The 18,328-nt window shown below is 42.5% G+C and overlaps 1 protein-coding gene across 1 annotated transcript; it reads left to right on the top strand.

Annotated features, from left to right (window-relative positions):
• Positions 1 to 11,674: 11,674 nt before the first annotated feature.
• STMP1 (short transmembrane mitochondrial protein 1) lies at positions 11,675 to 13,506 on the top strand. The gene is made up of 2 exons (XM_077770681.1): positions 11,675 to 11,794; positions 12,645 to 13,506. Exons 1-2 carry the CDS (start codon positions 11,690 to 11,692, stop codon positions 12,717 to 12,719), a joined length of 180 nt encoding a protein of 59 aa, XP_077626807.1. The 5' UTR covers positions 11,675 to 11,689; the 3' UTR covers positions 12,720 to 13,506.
• The last annotated feature ends 4,822 nt before the right edge of the window (positions 13,507 to 18,328 follow it).

The following is an 18,328-nucleotide window of genomic DNA, read 5'->3' as shown; positions in this document are numbered from 1 at the left end:
TAGAGCTGCCTGACCTTGAGGAAGGCTGGTTGCTGGCATGGATGAGTCAGACCCTGGTGTGCAGGCAGCTCTTCCATAGCGCTCGTTGTGGGGGGAAATCAGTGTTACTTTGAGTAAATAAATTAGATCTCTTGGCTCTTGATTTCTGTGAAAAACCGGCTTTCTGGCAAAGCCGAGGGTATTTTTTTTTTTAAAGCAGAGTTAATTTTTTTTCTTTTTAATGTTTTATTTCTGAGAGAGAGAGAGCAGGGGAGGGTCAGAGAGAGAGGGAGACACAGAATCTGAAGCAGCTCCAGGCTCTGAGCTGTCAGCACAGAGCCCGACGCGGGGCTCGAACCCAGGAACCATGAGAGATCATGACCTGAGCCGAAGTCGGACGCTTAACCGACTGAGCCACCCAGGCGCCCCGAAGCCGAGTGTTTTTCAGCGATTGCCTGGTGAAGGTTTCAGCGCGTCTCACAAACCATTTCCAAGTGAAAGTGCCTCTTGCAAGTTTTTGAGCCGTCCACACTTGACACTTCCAGTCTCTGATTCGGACAAGAAGCAGGTGCTCCTTTGTCTTCCTGAGTGCCCTGGAGATGAGATGCTTTCCTGCATGTTATACTCTTTATCAGAGGGAATCACCAAGTGCCCTTTCTGGCTTTTTGAGTTTTTTGTTTTTGAGATGGTAATTGATTTTTTTTTCTTTTTAAAAGTTTTTACTTAAATTCCAGTTAGTGAACATACAATGTAATATTAGTTCCAGCTGGACAATATGGTGACTCAATACTTCCATGAGCCTGTGCTCATCACAAGTGCCCTCCTTGATTCCCATCCCCCACTCCCCTCCCCTGTGGTGACCATCAGTTTGTTCTTTGTAGTTAAGAGTCTGATTTTTGGTCTGCCTCTCTCTTTTACTCCTTTGCTCATTTGTTTTGTTTCTTTTCTTTTTTTTATAATAGTTTATTGTCAAGTTGGTTTCCATACAACACCCAGTGCTCATCCCCACAAGTGCCCTCCTCCATGCCCATCTCCCCCCTCCCCCCCACATCCATCAGTCCTCAGTTTGTTTCTTAGCATTCAAGAGTCTCTCATGGTTTGCCTCTCCCCCTCTCCCCCACCATTTCTCCCCTTCTCCTCCCCCACGGTCCTCCGTTAAGTTCCTCCTAATCCTCCTGTACGTGCAAACATATGGTAGCTGTGGTAATTGATTTTTAAAATCTCTACGGGGAAAGAGGTATCCTTGACATAAACTGCCTAGCCAGGACAGGGCTGTACCCTTTGCCTCGGGAAGTTTCTCCAGTGTCCTAACTAGGTGTTAGTTTAGGAGGCAGTAGAAATAATTAGTGTCATTTAGTTGTAGGAAACACAAAGTTTAAAGACAGTATCAGTTAGTGGCACCTGGGTGGCTCAGTCGGTTAAGCATCCGATTTCGATTCAGGTCATGGTCTCCGGGCTCTGAGTTAAGCCCCACATGGAGCTCTGTGCGGACAGCTTGGAGCCTCGAGCCTGTTTCAGATTCAGTGTCTCCCTCTCTCTCTCTGCCCCTCCCCCGCTCGTGTTCTTTCTCTCTCTCTCTCTCTCTCTCTCTCAAAAATAAACTTTAAAAAGAAAAAAATAGTATCAGCCCCAGAGTGTAAGGCGATAGCATTGAGACTTCTACAGCTGTAGCTTATTGATTCCATTATACTTCATAAGTGCTTTTGCAGAGTGCATTTATTTGGTTTTGGAATAGACTTTTGCTTGTGTAAAAATATGCATGTATCTGATTTGAAGATTCAGAAGTCTCGGCATTCAAGGAGAGATGCTGCCGCCATTCATTAAATTCCTAGCTCGGAAGTCACTGGAACGTGGCCTTTCTCTTGCTCCTCGGTCTCCTGTCTCCCCATTACAGCTTTTGAAAGACTTGGATAGTGTTACTTCTCACCTTGTTTTTACCTCTGCCGAAGGATTCACCTGTCTCGGGTCCAGCACGTCTGGACCCATGGCCTCTTCCGTCCCCCACCCTGCAAGCCATGCCCCACACCTGACTTCTTCCTCTGTCCTCCAGCCCTGTCTCAAATTTGAAATGCTAACATAATCTTTGATTTATTTCTCTCCTTCATTCTCCGTATCCTTTACCTGCTATGCCTGGAACATAAATTTCCCTGTGTAGTCTTGGGCAAGTTACTTGACTCCTCAGTGCCTCAGTTTCCCCCAACATAAACTGGACAGTAATAGTACCTGCTTTAGAAGTCTGAAGAGCAGGAGCTAATTCATGAATAGAGAGCGCTACCTTGCACACAGTAAGCACTCAGTAAACATTAGCTATTGTTTGAGGCCATTGGGTCTTCGTTACTCACCTTATGAAAGTTCCATCTTTATGTTCCCCACTGCCAAGTTCGTAGCGTCAGCCTTTTTTACCCCGCCTTTGCACTACTGCACCAGTCTGGTGGGTGTGGGAATGTGGGCTTGAGTTGGAAGAGTGACTTTAGGTTATGCAGTTTTACTACCATGCTGACACCGGGGCCTCCACCGCTAACCGCGTTATCTGGTTTCTGTTTCGTCACCTCCTGTTAAAATGGGCTCATTACAGAGCCCATGGGTGGCTCAGTGGGAAAGGTTCTGTCTCTCCTGCTCTCTGCCCCTTACCTGCTTGTGCACTCTCTCTCTCAAAATAAATAAACTTAAAAAAATAAATGAATAAAATAGGCCCAACTACTTCCTCAGATGATCTGTCACTTTGGGTCACCATCTAACACCGTTCTTGGTGTTAAAGAGCAGTTTTCATCCACATGCCAACACTTCACATATCTGAAGAGCATTACCTTGGTACGTCTCCCTGTCCCCCTGACCCCCATCAGTCTTTAGACTAAATGTCTCTGATTCGTACATCATTTTTTATGATTTCAGGTTCATGCTGGTTAGCCTTCCCTGATTAGTCTAGTTTGGGGTTCTTTGTTTTGAAACATGGCATTCCCAATCCATTCTGATCAGCCATAGAAAAGTAAGGCTGTCTTCTCTACTTCTGTGTTTCCTTTGACGCCCTTGGTGTCCTGTCTGCTCTTGCAGCTGCCGGAGTAATTGTCCAGTATTGTCTTATTCACATGCTCAGAAACTGCCAGTGGTCTTTGTCCCTCCACATCCTCCACATCAGGTAGTAAAATCAAGTAACTTGCACTTGATTTTCAAGATTTGCGAATCTGACCCCGTTTTCCCTTCCTACTGCCTTTCAACATATGTCCTCTGTTTTAGATTGAATACTGATCAGGACCAACCTGTGGACCTTCCTGCCATCAGACCTGCCCGTATGGTTTTCCCTACTCTTAATGGCTCAATTCCCATCTTTTTCCATGAGCTCCTGAAGTGTTGACACTGTTAAGATCCATCTCCCCATTAATTTACATCTTTATATGTCTTTCATCAGTGTTCTATTAGGTTCTCAGTAATAGTCTTGTACCTTGTTTTTTATATGTATATTTCCAGGTACTTTTTAAGGTAGCTGTTAAGAGTGGCATTCTTTTTAAAATTACATTTTCAAATTCATTGCTGATGTATAGAAATACTAACTTTGGTGTATTGATTTTTTTTTAATGTTTGTTTATTTTGAGAGAGAAAGAGAAAAGGAGAGAGGGAGGGAGACAAAGAATCCCAAGCAGGGTCCATGCTGCCAGCACAGAGCCTGATGCAGGGCTCCATCCTGTGAACTGTGAGATCATGACCTGAGCTAAAATCAAGGGTCTGATGTTTTACTGACTGAGCCACCCAGGTACCCCTGGTGTATTGATTTTTGTATCTAGCAGTCTTTCTTATCTTTTAACTCCCATATTTTGTACATTCACTTGGAAGTGAATTAGTGAGTGCCGTACTGTGAAGACAGTCTTATCTTCATGAAGGCCGCAAGGACAGTTTTGTGCTCTTTTCCAATATTTTTGTATATGTCAAGTTAGGACTTCTAGCAGTAGTAAGAGTGGATATCCACTCTCTGCTTCTAGTGAAAATGGTTTTGAGGTTTTAGTATTATGTGTTCCTGTTATTTCCTTAAAGATTAACAAAATTCTCTTCTATTTCTAGTTTAAGAGCTTTTATTGTGATTATTGTGATTGTTGAATTTTATCATGCTGACTCCCCATCTGGTGATCAAGTGATTTTTCTCCTTTAGTGTGTTCCTACAAATGACATTAGATTTCTAACATGAAGCACTTAAACTGTGTGGCCCATTCAGACCATCATTTGGTGATGCACTGTTTCCTTCACTTGCACCTTCACATATTTTATTTAGTGTTGTCTTTCTAGACTAGACTGTAAATCCCAGGGGAGGAAGCAGCATGCCTTGTACTTCGATTTCCTAAGCACATGGCACTTAGGCGGTACTATGTGGTTTATTTCACTTATTTAATTAGATATTCCTCGTTTGCCTGATGACAACTCTCAGATATTCATAAGGTATTTGAATATTTGAATCAGCTTCTTTGAGAACAGATAGACCGGCTCTACCTGATACACCTCTTTCCAGAATGTTACAGCTAACGTTTTTTCATGAATGTCGCAACTTAATTTACTGGCTCAGTTGAACAATTTACAGCTTCACCCCCTTCATTCTCTAAGGAAAATTATTGAGTATAAAGTCTAGCTTACATCTTAAAAACACATTTCTCTGTGGTTGTAGTGTAAGAGCTTTAGGTTATATCCTCAGCAAAGTTTTGTTTTAATGGATAGAAGGTGCATTTTATTATTATTTGAAGCAGTTATTAAGCACAGTTGATAATTTCTTCACAAGTCTTAAATGTTTAAAGACTAAGGTACAAAAAGATTAATTTTTTCCTTGCTCCCTTAGAACGGAGCAGTCTTCAGACAGCTTTTCTGGGTGTGTTTATTAAACTGAGAAATAGGGGCGCCTGGGTGGCTCAGTTGGTTGGGCGTCTGACTTCGACTCAAGTCATGATTGTGTGGTTCGTGAGGTCGAGCCCCGCATCGGACTCTGTGCTGACAGCTTGGAGCCTGCAGCCAGCTTTGGATCCTCTGTCCCCCTCTCTCTCTGACCCTTCCCTGCTCATGGGTACTCTCTCTTTCAAAGATAAGTAAAAAAACATTTAAAAATATATTTAAAAATATTTAAACTGAGAAATAAAAGTATCAACATATCTTTTCTTAATGTTAGATAATGTCTACTTTGAGTTTTATTGTCAGTGTGTAGCTTTTCTCATATGAGACCATAAAACATTTTGGGGTATCCTTTTGAATGCTAGTTGTAGCTGTATTTGCTAAATAAAATGAGATTATTTCTGTTATTTCTTTATTTATTTTTAATGAGGTTACTTTTAGGTTTCTTAAGCCCCTGTCAGTAAATATGAAATGGTTCAGGTTCTATGTCATAATTTGGGTTTGAGTGTGTGCTCTTCAGAAATGTAATTTGATGAGTCCTGTTTCAGACTTGTTAGGTAGTGTTCAGTCTGCCTTATTGCCAGGTGCCGTCCCCAGGTAAAAACTAGCTGTATGTGCTCATGGACAGACAGAGTGTTTTGACTGGGGAAGGGGTCGAGCAGCAAATCATGAGAAGAGTCCCATTGCTTTGGGTTTTGCTTTCTTCTTTTTATGACTTAGTGCTGCTTTATGTTAATGCAGTGTTGTGACTAACCTGCTTATGAGTCCTTACATAAAAAAGAGTTGATTTTCTGTGGTGTTGATATATAAAGCCAACAGTTTGTTTCAGTGGTCCTCATGTTTATCACTGTAACGTTTCCATTCTTTTTAAACATTTGTCCAATCCAGAAACCTTGAAGTTGTCTTTGATTCCCTGTTTTATCCTATATAGCTGATATTTTACTAAATCTTATTGATTTTTAATATATTTTTAAAAACATTTATTTATTTTTGGGAGAGCGCAGGGGAGCAGCAGAGAGAGGGGGACTGAGGATCCGAAGTGGGCTCTGCCCTGACAGGCTGACAGCAGCCATCCTGATGTGGGACTCGAACTCACGAACCGAGAGATCATGACCTGAGCCCAGGTCAGATGCTCATTTGACTGAGCCACCCAGGTGCCCCTGATTTTTAACATTTTTAAGATATAATTCACATCATACAATTCACCCATTTACAGTATAGATTAGAGTGTTTGTTTAACTAGGCACCACGCCCAGTGCAGGGCTTGACCCCATGATCTGAGCTGAGGTCAGGAGTCCGATGCTTAACCAACTGAGCCACCCAGGCACCCTGAATTCAGTGGGGTTTTTTTATGTTCAGAATTGTGCAGCCATCACCACTATCTGATTTTATGTCCAGTATTTCATTGTCCCAAAAAGAAACTACATACTCATTAGCATTCATTTCTCACTCCCCTCTTCCCCAGCCCTGGACAGCCAGTTTATTTTGTGTCTTTATGGACCTGACTATTCTGGACATTTCCTTTAAGTGGTGTCATATAATGTGTGGTCTTCTCCGACTGCCTTTCATGCAGTATAATGATATCAGGGTTTATCCACTTTGCAGTGTGAATCAGTACTTCAGTCCTTTTTATGGCTGAATAATACTATGTTGTACTGCATTTTGTTCATCCATTCACCAGTTTATAGGCACTTGGTTTGCTTGTAACTTGTGGCTGTTGTGAATAATCCTGCCATGAACATTTGTGTGCACGTTTTTGTGTAGATGTATGTTTCAGTCCTCTTGCATATATTCCCTCAAGTAGAATTGCTTAACATACAGTAACTCTGCTCTCAACTTTTTGAGGAATTGCCAGCCCATTTTCTATAGTGGCTCTAGCATTTACATTCCCATCAGCAGTGCATGAAGGTTCCACTTTCTCCATATCCTTTTCAAAACTTGTTCATTTGTTTATTGAAGTCCTCCTACTGGGCATGATGTGGCTCCTCACTGTGGGTTTGATTTGCATTTCCTTAATGACTAGTGACATTGAGCATCTTTTCATGTGCTCCTTGGCCATGTATATGTGATTTGGAGAAGTGACTGTCAAAGCCTTTGCTGGTTTTTAAGTTAGGTTGTCTTTTTATTATTTAGTTGTCAGGATTCTTATATTCTGGATAGAAATCCCTCATTGATAGGTGATTTGCAAATATTTATTCCATTCCATTGGGTTTTCATTTTCGTGATGATATTCTTTGAAAAATCAACATTTTTAATTTTGATGAAGTTCAGTTTATCTTTTTTTTTGGGAGGGAGTGTCACTTTTGTTTTGGTGTCATATTCAAGAAACCTTTGCCTAATGCATGTCTTGACGATGTGCTCCTCTGTGTTCTTACAAGAGTTTTATAGTTCTAGCTTTCACATTTAGATCTTGATCCATTTTGAGTTAGTTTTTGTTTATGATGTAAGGTAGGGGTCTATATTCACTCTTTGGCATGAAGATAGCCCATTGTCCTGGCATCATTTATTGAATGTATTAGCACCCTTGTTAAAAATCACTTGGCGCCTGGGTGGCTCAGTGATCCACCTGTGGGTGGCTCAGTGATCCACCTGTGGTTTTGGTTCAAGTCATGTGATCTGGTGATTTTGTGAGTTAAAGCCCCACATGGACTTTGTGCCTGACAGCATGGAGCCTGCTTCAGAGTCTGTCTCCCTCTGCTGCCCCTCCCCAACTTGGGCTATCTCTGTCTCTCTCAAAATAAATAGATAAACTGAAAAAGAATTAAAAATATGTTAAAAAGATCACTTGACCGTAAATGTAAAAGTTTATTCCTGGACTCTGCTTTCTATTTTGTTGATCACCATTGACTTTTATTTTATTATTATTTTAAAATTTTTATTCATTTTTTAATTCCAGTATAGTTAACATACAGTGTTATATTACTTTCAAGTGTACACTATAGTGGTTCAGCAATTCTCTACATTACTCAGTGCTCATCAAGATAAGTGTACTCTTAATCTTCACCTATTTCACCCATTCCCCTGCCCACCTCCTCCCTGGTAACCATCTTTTTGTTCTCTGTAGTTAAGAGTCTGTTTTGGGGATCATCATTGATTTTTAAGAAGAAAAACAATTCAGTCACGTTTGCTTGCTGTCCCCCCCGCTACCACACTCATCTGGGCCTTCCATGACCTGTACTTCATTATTCAGCCTATTTTGAGTAGAGCTGCTAGTTGAATACTTTTAAAAAGCAGTGCTTTCGTCACATTGCTGCTCATAAGGCCATTGGCATCCTACCAAGATTGCATGTGAACTAAACTTCGCCTGCTTTTTGATCTCCCTCAGCCAGCCCTACCCATGGCTCCATAGTTATTTCTCTCTGTTTCTAAATTCAAATCCTCTTCTAATCAATCCTGTTTCTTAGGTATCTTGTCCTCATTCATACCTCATGCCTTGATTCTCCACATTCAGTTCCCTTCCCAGTTTAAAATTTAACACTTCCTCAGCATAATTAGAGGCTTTAATAACAGGTTGAGGTACACTGATCTCCTTCAGATATGGTTTCTTAGAAGAATCACTTCTCTGTCATTCATTTGGCCACTTAATGCATGACCCAGTTCTGGTTCCTCCGCACCTGTTACATTCAGGGTCCTGGGCTGGGAGCTGCCTTCAGTTGTTTTGTAACTATTTTATTTTTATAGAGCTTTTCTTCCCATACATTGTATAAAGTCTTTAAGAGTATGAGACATTTTATAATCCTTTCACAGGGCTGATACAAATTTATTTTTAGTATATAAGTGCCTTTCATCTTTTAATCAAAACCTTTGGGGACCAGATTTTAGAAAGGTTTAAGCTGCATGTCCCCTGGTACTTAACAACCCAATAGCACTCTGTTACGACATACATTAAAATATTTCCCATTACGCATATTCTGCAGTGGGGTGTAGGACAGGATCCCATGTTTAAAGATTGCTTTTTCTGTAGCAAAAAGAGAGTATCTACCCTGAATGTGATAGAGAGACTATAAATAGTCTCATATCAGTTCAGGTCAGGTGTGATTTTGCTGCCGAATGGGTTACAGTAAAACAGTTTAAGTAGAGTTTCGGGTTTCAGAATCATGGGTAATGGATTGTGGAGCAACACGGACTCTACATGTACAGTGTGATTGCAGAGCGGGGAAGTGCCGTCTCTGATGTGCGAGGCCCTGGGCCAGTCTGGACTTCCTCCTTGACTCTTAGCAGCAGCCTTTTCCTCCCACCCGTTTGTCCTCTGACCAATTTGCTCATGTCACTCCTCTGTTCCCCAGCCCCTGTTGTTTTGCCATTTTTTGTCCACAGTGTGCTTGCGGGAAGAAGCCACATATTCCTAAAGTCTCAAGATGATTGCAGAAAGGATATGATAGTAATTCATTGAGTGTTAAGCTTGGGAAGCAGTCACTTTTCTTTTTCCTGCACTGCCTTCTCTGCAGGGAACACCGTGGGGGACCAGTGACATGGAGGGGGCATTAGGGGGTGGCATACAGCCATCTGGATGGACTCTTGGCCAGGCGTCCAGGTCTGGGCCTGGACGAAGTTCAGCAATCTTGGCCTGCAGAGAGGTTTCAGACTCATTCAAGACCTTCTGTAATCTGGCTCCATACTAACTTTGTCAGATTAATGAGTCACCATTCCTCACTTTGAGATTTTATAAATATATATTTTTTTCTGTGTAAACCTGCCTGTTGAGCAGGGGAAGGGCAGAGAGAGAAGGAGACACTGAATCTGAAGCAAGCCCCAGGCTCTGAGCTAGCTGTCAGCACAGAGCCCGACACGGGGCTCGAACCTACAGACCATGAGATCATGCCCTGAACCAAAGTTGGACGCTTAACCAACTGAGCCACCCAGGCGCCTCTCAACATTTCTCTTATGTATGTAATTTTACAACATCATAGTGATAGACTGGGCAGTATTCTGAAACTGGAATTGGACATGTCTTGTCTAGAAGCCCATAGTTTTTGTTTTGTGTCATGTTTTAAAATAACTGCTATTTTTTCACATGCCCTGATGGCCGGTGACCTTGCCAAAAGGAAGCCACATTAGATACGCCATATTTATTTTGAGACGCGCAGGGTAAGAACCAGGAATCCTCGAATGTTGGAGCTGGAAGGAACATTGCTAGCATCATGTTTTATAGATCAGGAAACAAATCAGCTAAAGGTACACAGCTAGACAGTGATAGAAGCAGAACTCTATTTTTCTTGAAAATTTGCAACTTTGTTTTCTCTGCTTGGTTGCTTGGTGTTAGAGCTAAAATTCTCAGTTGATTTTTTTTTTCTCATCTTCTAAGTAAATTTAATACTCTTTCTGGATTTGGAAAGCCTCTGTCTACCTGGTTTCAACCCACAGAAGTGAAACAAAATCATTTTGCTTCTTGCTGTTACCTTGGCAAAACTGTGTTTTCACAAGGTGTATCTAATTAATCAAATGATTAGAAAATGGTCTGTGATTAGATCGAGGAGAGCTTCATTTATGCTTAGTTTACTAACAACAAACCAATTTAAATTGTGGTTTTGGTGTTTAAAGCTCAGCAAGGCTGTGTTTTGTTTCCCTATGTATCTCTGACTCGAAGACAAGGTTAGATCACACCGTTTAGAACTGATGGTGTTACGTGCCACGCTTTTTCTGTTCACCTCCGCTGAGTAGGAGCAAAACTGATTAAAGAAAATGATGGCGAAAAAATCCAGATGCCAGTTTGAATTTATGAAATTAGAAATTAGGCGTCCCATTGGACATTCTTAATTATTGGAGGGAAAAAGCCCAGGGCGTTGCAGACCATCACCGGAGTTCAGAGTTTAAGGAGCTTTGGTTCTTTTGCTGGAAATGGAGTGCTTTAGGTTTTCATGAAACGGTTTTTGTTCAGGAAAAGAGTCACCCAGTGGCATACGCAGTTATAGTTCTCTAAAAGCCATGCTTCGGGGCGCCTGGATGCTCAGTCGGTTAAGCGTCCGACTTTGGCTCAGGTCATGATCTCACGGTTCGTGGGTTGGAGCCCTGCGTCAGGCTCTGTGCTGACAGCTCACAGCCTGGAGCCTGTTTCAGATTCTGTATCTCCCTCTCTCTCTGACCCTCCCTGCTCATGCTGTCTCTCTCTCAGAAATAAATTAAAAAACATTAAAAAAAAAATCAATAAGAGCCATGCCTCTCTCTCCTCCCTGAGTAAGAGCTGGTTAGGGAACCTCTACTTCCACAGGAGGTAAGTGCTCTGCCTGTTAGGTCCCAGCCAGGCCCAGGGCTAAGCCAGGTGCCCTCTTGGTTATATGTCAGAGTTTCCTGTGCTTTTCTCTCCTGATACATTTTTGGTTTGAGCGTGAATCTAATTTAGGTTGTCCTGTGTTTCTTTGTTGTGAATGACCTTGAAAAAAAACCCTTCCCTGTCCTGCGCCTCACATTCCACTTGAAATAAGAGGTTGAACTGTGAAAATCTCTTTATTTTCTAAGATCCTACCATTTAGCTGAGTACTTTTTTTAAATCCGATATTTTTTATTTGATGTAACAAGAAGTACCAATACTTAAAACCAAAGAAGAAAGAAAGACAAAAAACAAGTTGCTTTTAGCAACAGAATTATCACTTTACCTTGGGTTTCCAGAACTGACAGTCAGGTATTTATGGGAGTTGTGAGGGGACAGGGAGATTCTAGGGTAGATTTGCTCAGTTCTACCGTTCATTCTCACTTCTGTATGCTCCTTAACCTTTTGGGAGAGTATTTCTACGTTTATTTTACAGAAGGGAACCGAATCCCACACTGCCTAGACCTCGGCCGGACACTGGGGTCTTTAACTGTCCTCAGCTCCTTAGACTGTTGTCTGCCTAGTTTGGTTTGGTATCAGATGGCACAGAAATTGGTGTCCAGTGTAACTCTTCCTGTTCTATTCTTTCAGCTTGGATTTACTTTTGGCAACGTGGTTGGAATGTATCTGGCCCAGAACTATGACGTAAGTGACTGTATCCGTGTCCTCCCCGACTCCATGTCACTATTTTGTAGTGACTTTGTTGAAGTCAGGTGTGCCTTCCAGCGTAAGTGAAGTCCATAGATCTGAGGAAAATGCCCTGAATTTTGAAGAAAGATTTTCTATTGTTTGAAAAAACCACCTCACAGGAGCTTCTGTCCTCCACTTGACCACAAGAGGGCAGAACCCCACCAATTTAGATGGTCGTGTGACCTGAGCTGGGCCCGTTGGCCCCGAGTAATTAGCCACTGAGTGAGTCTCCTTACAGCTCTCTGGACAATTACGTGGTAAGTGGGAATTCAAAGACTAAGTCTTTTCAGAGTTCTGTCAGCCTCATTTTACAGAAGGGGAAGTTGAAAAGCAGGTGACAAAACTGCCCATGAGTGGGGCCTCTGGAAAGGTTGTTTAAAAGAGGGGGAAGGGAAGGAAGAGGCGGGAAGAGGGAAGGAAGGCAAATATATTAACTTTTGATTTGTTTGTGGTGAAGCTTTTAGTGTGACAAAGGAAACTCTTTGTCAACCTTCACTTGAGTTACATGGTTTTCAGTGCAGGAACTTTATTACTTTATATCACCCTCATAGTTCATATGCACAGCTTCTATTTGGCAGTGGATTAAGGTGCTCAGTGAGTATATAAAAGTAGAAGTGAGGATCTAGCTTCTAAAGAGGGAACATAGTTCAGTTTACAGCTTCCGAGATCCTTCGTATGCAGCCCCAAGGCTAAGTCGCTTTCAGGGGAATATAAAGACTTAACAGCAACCCTTTATTGTTGGAGGAAGAAACGTAGAAGAATATCAGGTAGATGCAAAATTATAATCTTCTTTTTCTCTTTAAAGATCCCAAATCTGGCTAAAAAGCTTGAAGAAATTAAAAAGGACTTGGATGCCAAGAAGAAGCCCCCTAGTTCCTGAGGGGCCTCCAGCACTGCCTTCTGGATACGCTGACTCTGCAGTTCTGGAGGGCCTCCTTGTCGCCCGAACCAAAAGCTTTTGTGTTAAATTTCAGCCTCAGCAGTTTTCCTCTCCCGCTAGATCCTGTGTTTGCCTAGAGCAACAGATGGGGCTACAAGTCCAGAACTACCCTTTTCCAACCTCCTCACCTCGTCCCTTCCTCCTCCCAGCCTCCTGGGGTGGCCTGAGACTGGAATTACGGTGCTAGATTAGTGAACGTGACCTTTCATTAGTAGTCTCTCCTTTATTCCTTGGGATTTCTACTGTTTTCTAAGGAAAAATTAAGTTTTGTAGAGCTGATCAGATGTAAATAATGCTGATTTCACAGCCTAGCAATTATAATGGGTATGTAAACATTTGGTACTAAATTATGTTGTTTCAAAGTAATTAAAGTGCAGAAGCCACTTACTCCTGAATTATCCACTTACTTTATACTGTTATCAGGCGGCGCTATAGCTGCTAATTTAATCATTAATCGATTTGCTACATTAGCTGAGAAACTATCCTGAGAACCCTGTCAGGAGCTAGGGAGTTTAAAACTATGTAAAATAATGGCCTTTATCCTCTGTGAAATTCAGTCAAGTATGCATGTTTTTCCATAATGATGTCTTTGATTTGGCACTTTCCCCTCAAAAGCATCTTATTTTAAGGGATCACAGGTGCATTTGATGTTACATGATGGATAAAAGACAAGTCTGTAAACGAAATTTTATGCCTTTTCACATTAAAAAATGTATTTACATTGTAACTTTATAGTGATTCTCATAAGAAAACTTTGAAGGGTTTTTTTTGTTGGTGGTGGTTTTGTCTTTAGTTTTCTCCCTGCGATCAAAAGTCACCATTGTATGTTGACCCATAGGTGGAGACCTCTCTACGCCTCATTCGGCAGGGAGAAGCTACTGAAGATGAGACCTCCACCCAAATGGCAAAGATTTTCATTGTCGATGGGAGTGGGGGCCGGGGAGATAGAGGGCGCTTTTAGGCAACAGGCAGTGGAAACCTGAGCGAGGCAGAAGGGCCCACAGTGACCTCGCAAACAGGCTCATGAAGCCATAGGCCCTGACTGACCGATGGGCTACGTACAGCGAGGCCGGGTTCTTAGGACTGCCCCAGAAGGGAGAATTTCATCTCCCTCTACTCCCTTACTCTGCCCTCTGACCGTAGCCCTTCGTCATCGCCTCGTGGCAGTCTGTCCTTTGCTGTCCTGCCTGCTGCTCCCGTGGTCTTTAAAAAAGAAAAGAAAGAAATCACCACTGTAATTTGTCAAATGTATAATTAGTCTCTGTTTCTTTTAGTTAAGAAAATGTTTGGAAAAGTTGTTCACTTTTCCCATAGGTCAAGATACAAATGTGATTCAGGATAAAGGGCATCTCCTGCTCCTGTGCTTCAGCCCCTAGTTCCTCTTCCTGGAGGCGGGCGTGGTCAGCTTCCTGTATACTTTGAGAAAGATTCTGTGCCTAAACAAATACATGTATGTGTGGGGGGTGCGGGGGGAGGTTTTCACATATGATGTGCTGTACTGGGCTCACCCCTGGCCTGAAGTGGAGATCGTTCCATATCAGTATGTAAGAAACAAGGAACCCATTTCTGTTTTTTGACTCCATGAGATTCTATTGAATGGATATACCATAACTGTTACTGAGGAACATTAGGGTTCCTGTCCTTTGCTGTTACAGTGATAACCTTGAACCTAAAATTTTTATACATATCTGTGTGTGGTGTAGCTATAAGCTAAATCCCAAGTGTAATTTACATTCACTAGAGATAAAGTCTCATTTGATTGTGTGCTGTGTTTTAGGGGATTTGCTGGGCAGCTCACTGATCATGCATTTCTGAAGACATTTTAGCAGAATCAGTAAACTGGAAGAGTAATTTAGAGACACCTTTATTCAGACAGTGATGACATTGGTACTATGTGATTATAAGACAAAAGGTTCTGCTTCTCTCTGAAAACGGGGATCTCTCATATGTGGGTGTAGGTTTTCTTGCCGGCAGCTCACCCTGGTGTGTGATACAGATGGTGTGATAACCGCACATTACGGTTTGACTTCACCCTAGCAGTGAGATCATGGGCAGGCGTCTTATCTTTCAGACACTGTCGTATTCTCTGTAAGATGTGGACACAATATCTACCTCATACGCTTACTCGAGAAACAGTTGAGATAATAATATATGTGATGTGTTACACAGTGCTTTGCAAATTGCCCAATAAATAATAGATATTGGTCCAAACACACTGCCTTTGGTCAAAATACTTCATTGTTCTGCAGTTGCACTTAGAGCCAGTTCATGAACAATTTGTCACTATTCTGTGGTCGCTTTCCTGGTTGCTGATGAAAGTCTACAATACCTACCTTGATCACACTTCCTGGCTCATGAGACTTGACCTTGAATGACTGAATTGTTAGCAGNTGGAGATCGTTCCATATCAGTATGTAAGAAACAAGGAACCCATTTCTGTTTTTTGACTCCATGAGATTCTATTGAATGGATATACCATATTTGTTACTGAGGAACATTAGGGTTCCTGTCTTTTGCTGTTACAGTGATAACCTTGAACCTAAAATTTTTATACATATCTGTGTGTGGTGTAGCTATAAGCTAAATCCCAAGTGTAATTTACATTCACTAGAGATAAAGTCTCATTTGATTGTGTGCTGTGTTTTAGGGGATTTGCTGGGCAGCTCACTGATCATGCATTTCTGAAGACATTTTAGCAGAATCAGTAAACTGGAAGAGTAATTTAGAGACACCTTTATTCAGACAGTGATGACATTGGTACTATGTGATTATAAGACAAAAGGTTCTGCTTCTCTCTGAAAACGGGGATCTCTCATATGTGGGTGTAGGTTTTCTTGCCGGCAGCTCACCCTGGTGTGTGATACAGATGGTGTGATAACCGCACATTACGGTTTGACTTCACCCTAGCAGTGAGATCATGGGCAGGCGTCTTATCTTTCAGACACTGTCGTATTCTCTGTAAGATGTGGACACAATATCTACCTCATACGCTTACTCGAGAAACAGTTGAGATAATAATATATGTGATGTGTTACACAGTGCTTTGCAAATTGCCCAATAAATAATAGATATTGGTCCAAACACACTGCCTTTGGTCAAAATACTTCATTGTTCTGCAGTTGCACTTAGAGCCAGTTCATGAACAATTTGTCACTATTCTGTGGTCGCTTTCCTGGTTGCTGATGAAAGTCTACAATACCTACCTTGATCACACTTCCTGGCTCATGAGACTTGACCTTGAATGACTGAATTGTTAGCAGAATGAACTACAGCCTTGAAAGATAATGTGACCCCTTTTTTTTTTTAAATATTTTTATTTATTTCTAGGAGAGAGAGAGAGACAGCGTGAGCAGGGGAGGGTCAGAGAGAGAGGGAGACACTGACTCTGAAACAGGCTCCAGGCTCTGAGCTGGCAGTCAGCACAGAGCCCGACGCGGGGCTCGAACCCTCGAACCGCGAGATCATGACCTAAGTGAAAGTCGGACGCTTAACCAACTAAGCCACCCAGGCGCCCCAATGTGACCCCTTTTGAGGGTATTCAAAATGCCACAGGTTTAGAAAGGTGTTTCCAAAGAGGGCTTCCTCGTCACAGTCACGGTAGCATGACTGCTTTGTGTGTGTGTGTGTGTGTGGTCTTCCAGAGTGGCATGGGGGCAACTGAAATGTTAGATCAGGCCTCTCTGTATGACGCCTCTTACACCAAACACATTTGGATTTGTGGCTTCCCTCAGCAGTGACTCTTACCCTAGTTCACTGCTGGGCACCATCCAGCAAATCCACCCCTGCGTTCGCCTTCACCACATAAACGGCTCCGCAGTGACTACGGGCTGACTCAGTGGTCGCCGTCCCAGCACCCTCTTCTAGTTAGGTTCGTGCAGCAGTGGAAAGGGGCTCAGAGTTCTAGGCAAGATTATCCTCATGAGCTAGAGGGGGAGCCCAGAACCATCACAGACATTAGGGTGTAGTTGAAACTTTGTAATGTGGGTGAGGGTTGCAGCGACTGTGATTGTTGTCCGAGGAGTTATGTTCCCCGGGTGTTTCATAGGGACCCTTGCCTCACACACCATCAGAGGGAGGGGAAGAGCCATTGCAAGACGTACTCGTCTTTTCCTTTTAAAAATGTTTGAAAACTCCCGTCGATGTGATCTAAGAAAACTTGCCATCCCTGATCTTAAAAAGGTTATGTGTGCAAAGTAAGACTTCAGGACTGATGTTGGGAACTTCATAGAGACATTGAGCCTGACAAGTTTATCCTTAAACCATAATCCTCCCAAACAGGGAGAGCCAAACCCAAGCAACCTTATTACATCATCACAAGGGGCTGTATGTAGTTCAGAAGTTGAAGACTTTAGTAGACTTTTCTTCCAATTTGGTATGTGATGCAGTTAAGCAGGTTTAGAAGAACGATTTCATTTTTTCTAACCCATTTACTCCGTTTTGGTTTGTAGGACCATAGAGAAAGTTACAATGTGTGGTTTCTCTAGTTGTCTGTGCGGACGGCTTCACAGAGCATATGTACACGTGTACGGAGCAGTACACTCCCTGGATACAAGGCTGGTGTTTGTTTTTCTGCTGAGTTCTCCTGCCTTTTTAGTGCTTTTTCTGTTAGTCCCCCTGAAGGAAATCTCCAGACTGTCCTGGAGCAAATGAGGCTTTTCTTAAACTGCCCGTCCTGGGCTGTGCATTTAGCATTTCCATTCCTTAACTCATGAATGAGTGCTTTTTTCCCTACTGACTATTAGGGCCTTGCGGAAGGCAACAGGGTGGCAGAGGGAAACTATTTTGAGATCTTGCCTGGTGTTAATAGGGGAGTTTGTGACACTCAGACGTTCATGTTTACGCGTTTTCTAAATCTCCATGCACCATATTTCGTCAAGCACATTTTTTTCGCAAGGGCCTGGGAAACAACAGAACAGTGAGGTTTGAGGGAAAGGGCACTGGCTGGGGCATTGCTTGCACAACTTGCGTCGTGGGCCCGCACAGGTCGTTGCCCCTGGGGTAAGGCCTTGTGAAAGGTGCCGGGGCGGTTGCATCAGTTTTGCACGTGCGGTTGTGAAGGAAACGGGACAAGAAAGAGGCACTGTGTAAACTGCGGGGCAGTTGTGCTGAGAACTCATTTAGTGAGGGCAGCGCAGGATGGGTTACATCCCGGTCTCGTGGTCTCTCTCGCCTTCGTGTTCTAATGGTTTGAACATCTTGCTATAGACTGAGAGTGATTCTAGTGTTTAGATGTACTTTTTCCCACATGGCCCCTAAATGCGAAGCCAACTACGTTATTTAATATTCCACTGGAGAAGCAGATCTCCCTGTTCTCACATCGGAGGGAAAAGTAGCCATATTTTATTTACTAAAAGGTGGTTCACGAGTCTTTGCGATGCAAATGCTAACTTAAAAGGTTGTATACCATGTACTTCATGGGGGACTTCAAGGAATTTCAAAGGCAATTTCCAAAGGCAGTGAAGCAAGTTTGATATATAATTGACTTGAAAATAAGTTGCAGCTAAGGGTCTTTATTTCTCAGTCATCTATAAAATGAGCTGGTGTAAGAT

The sequence above is a fragment of the Crocuta crocuta genome, unplaced genomic scaffold (assembly GCF_008692635.1).
Source record: "Crocuta crocuta isolate KB4526 unplaced genomic scaffold, BGI_CrCroc_1.0 scaffold266, whole genome shotgun sequence".
NCBI lineage: Eukaryota > Metazoa > Chordata > Mammalia > Carnivora > Hyaenidae > Crocuta > Crocuta crocuta.
This window is presented reverse-complemented; position numbering and strand designations above follow the sequence as displayed.

Coding starts and splice junctions, on each gene's coding strand:
- STMP1 (XM_077770681.1), top strand. CDS start 11,690: ATGGCACAGAAATTGGTGTCCAGTGTAACTCTTCCTGTTCTATTCTTT. Junction 11,795..12,644: donor ATCTGGCCCAGAACTATGAC/GTAAGTGACTGT, acceptor TTCTCTTTAAAG/ATCCCAAATCTGGCTAAAAA.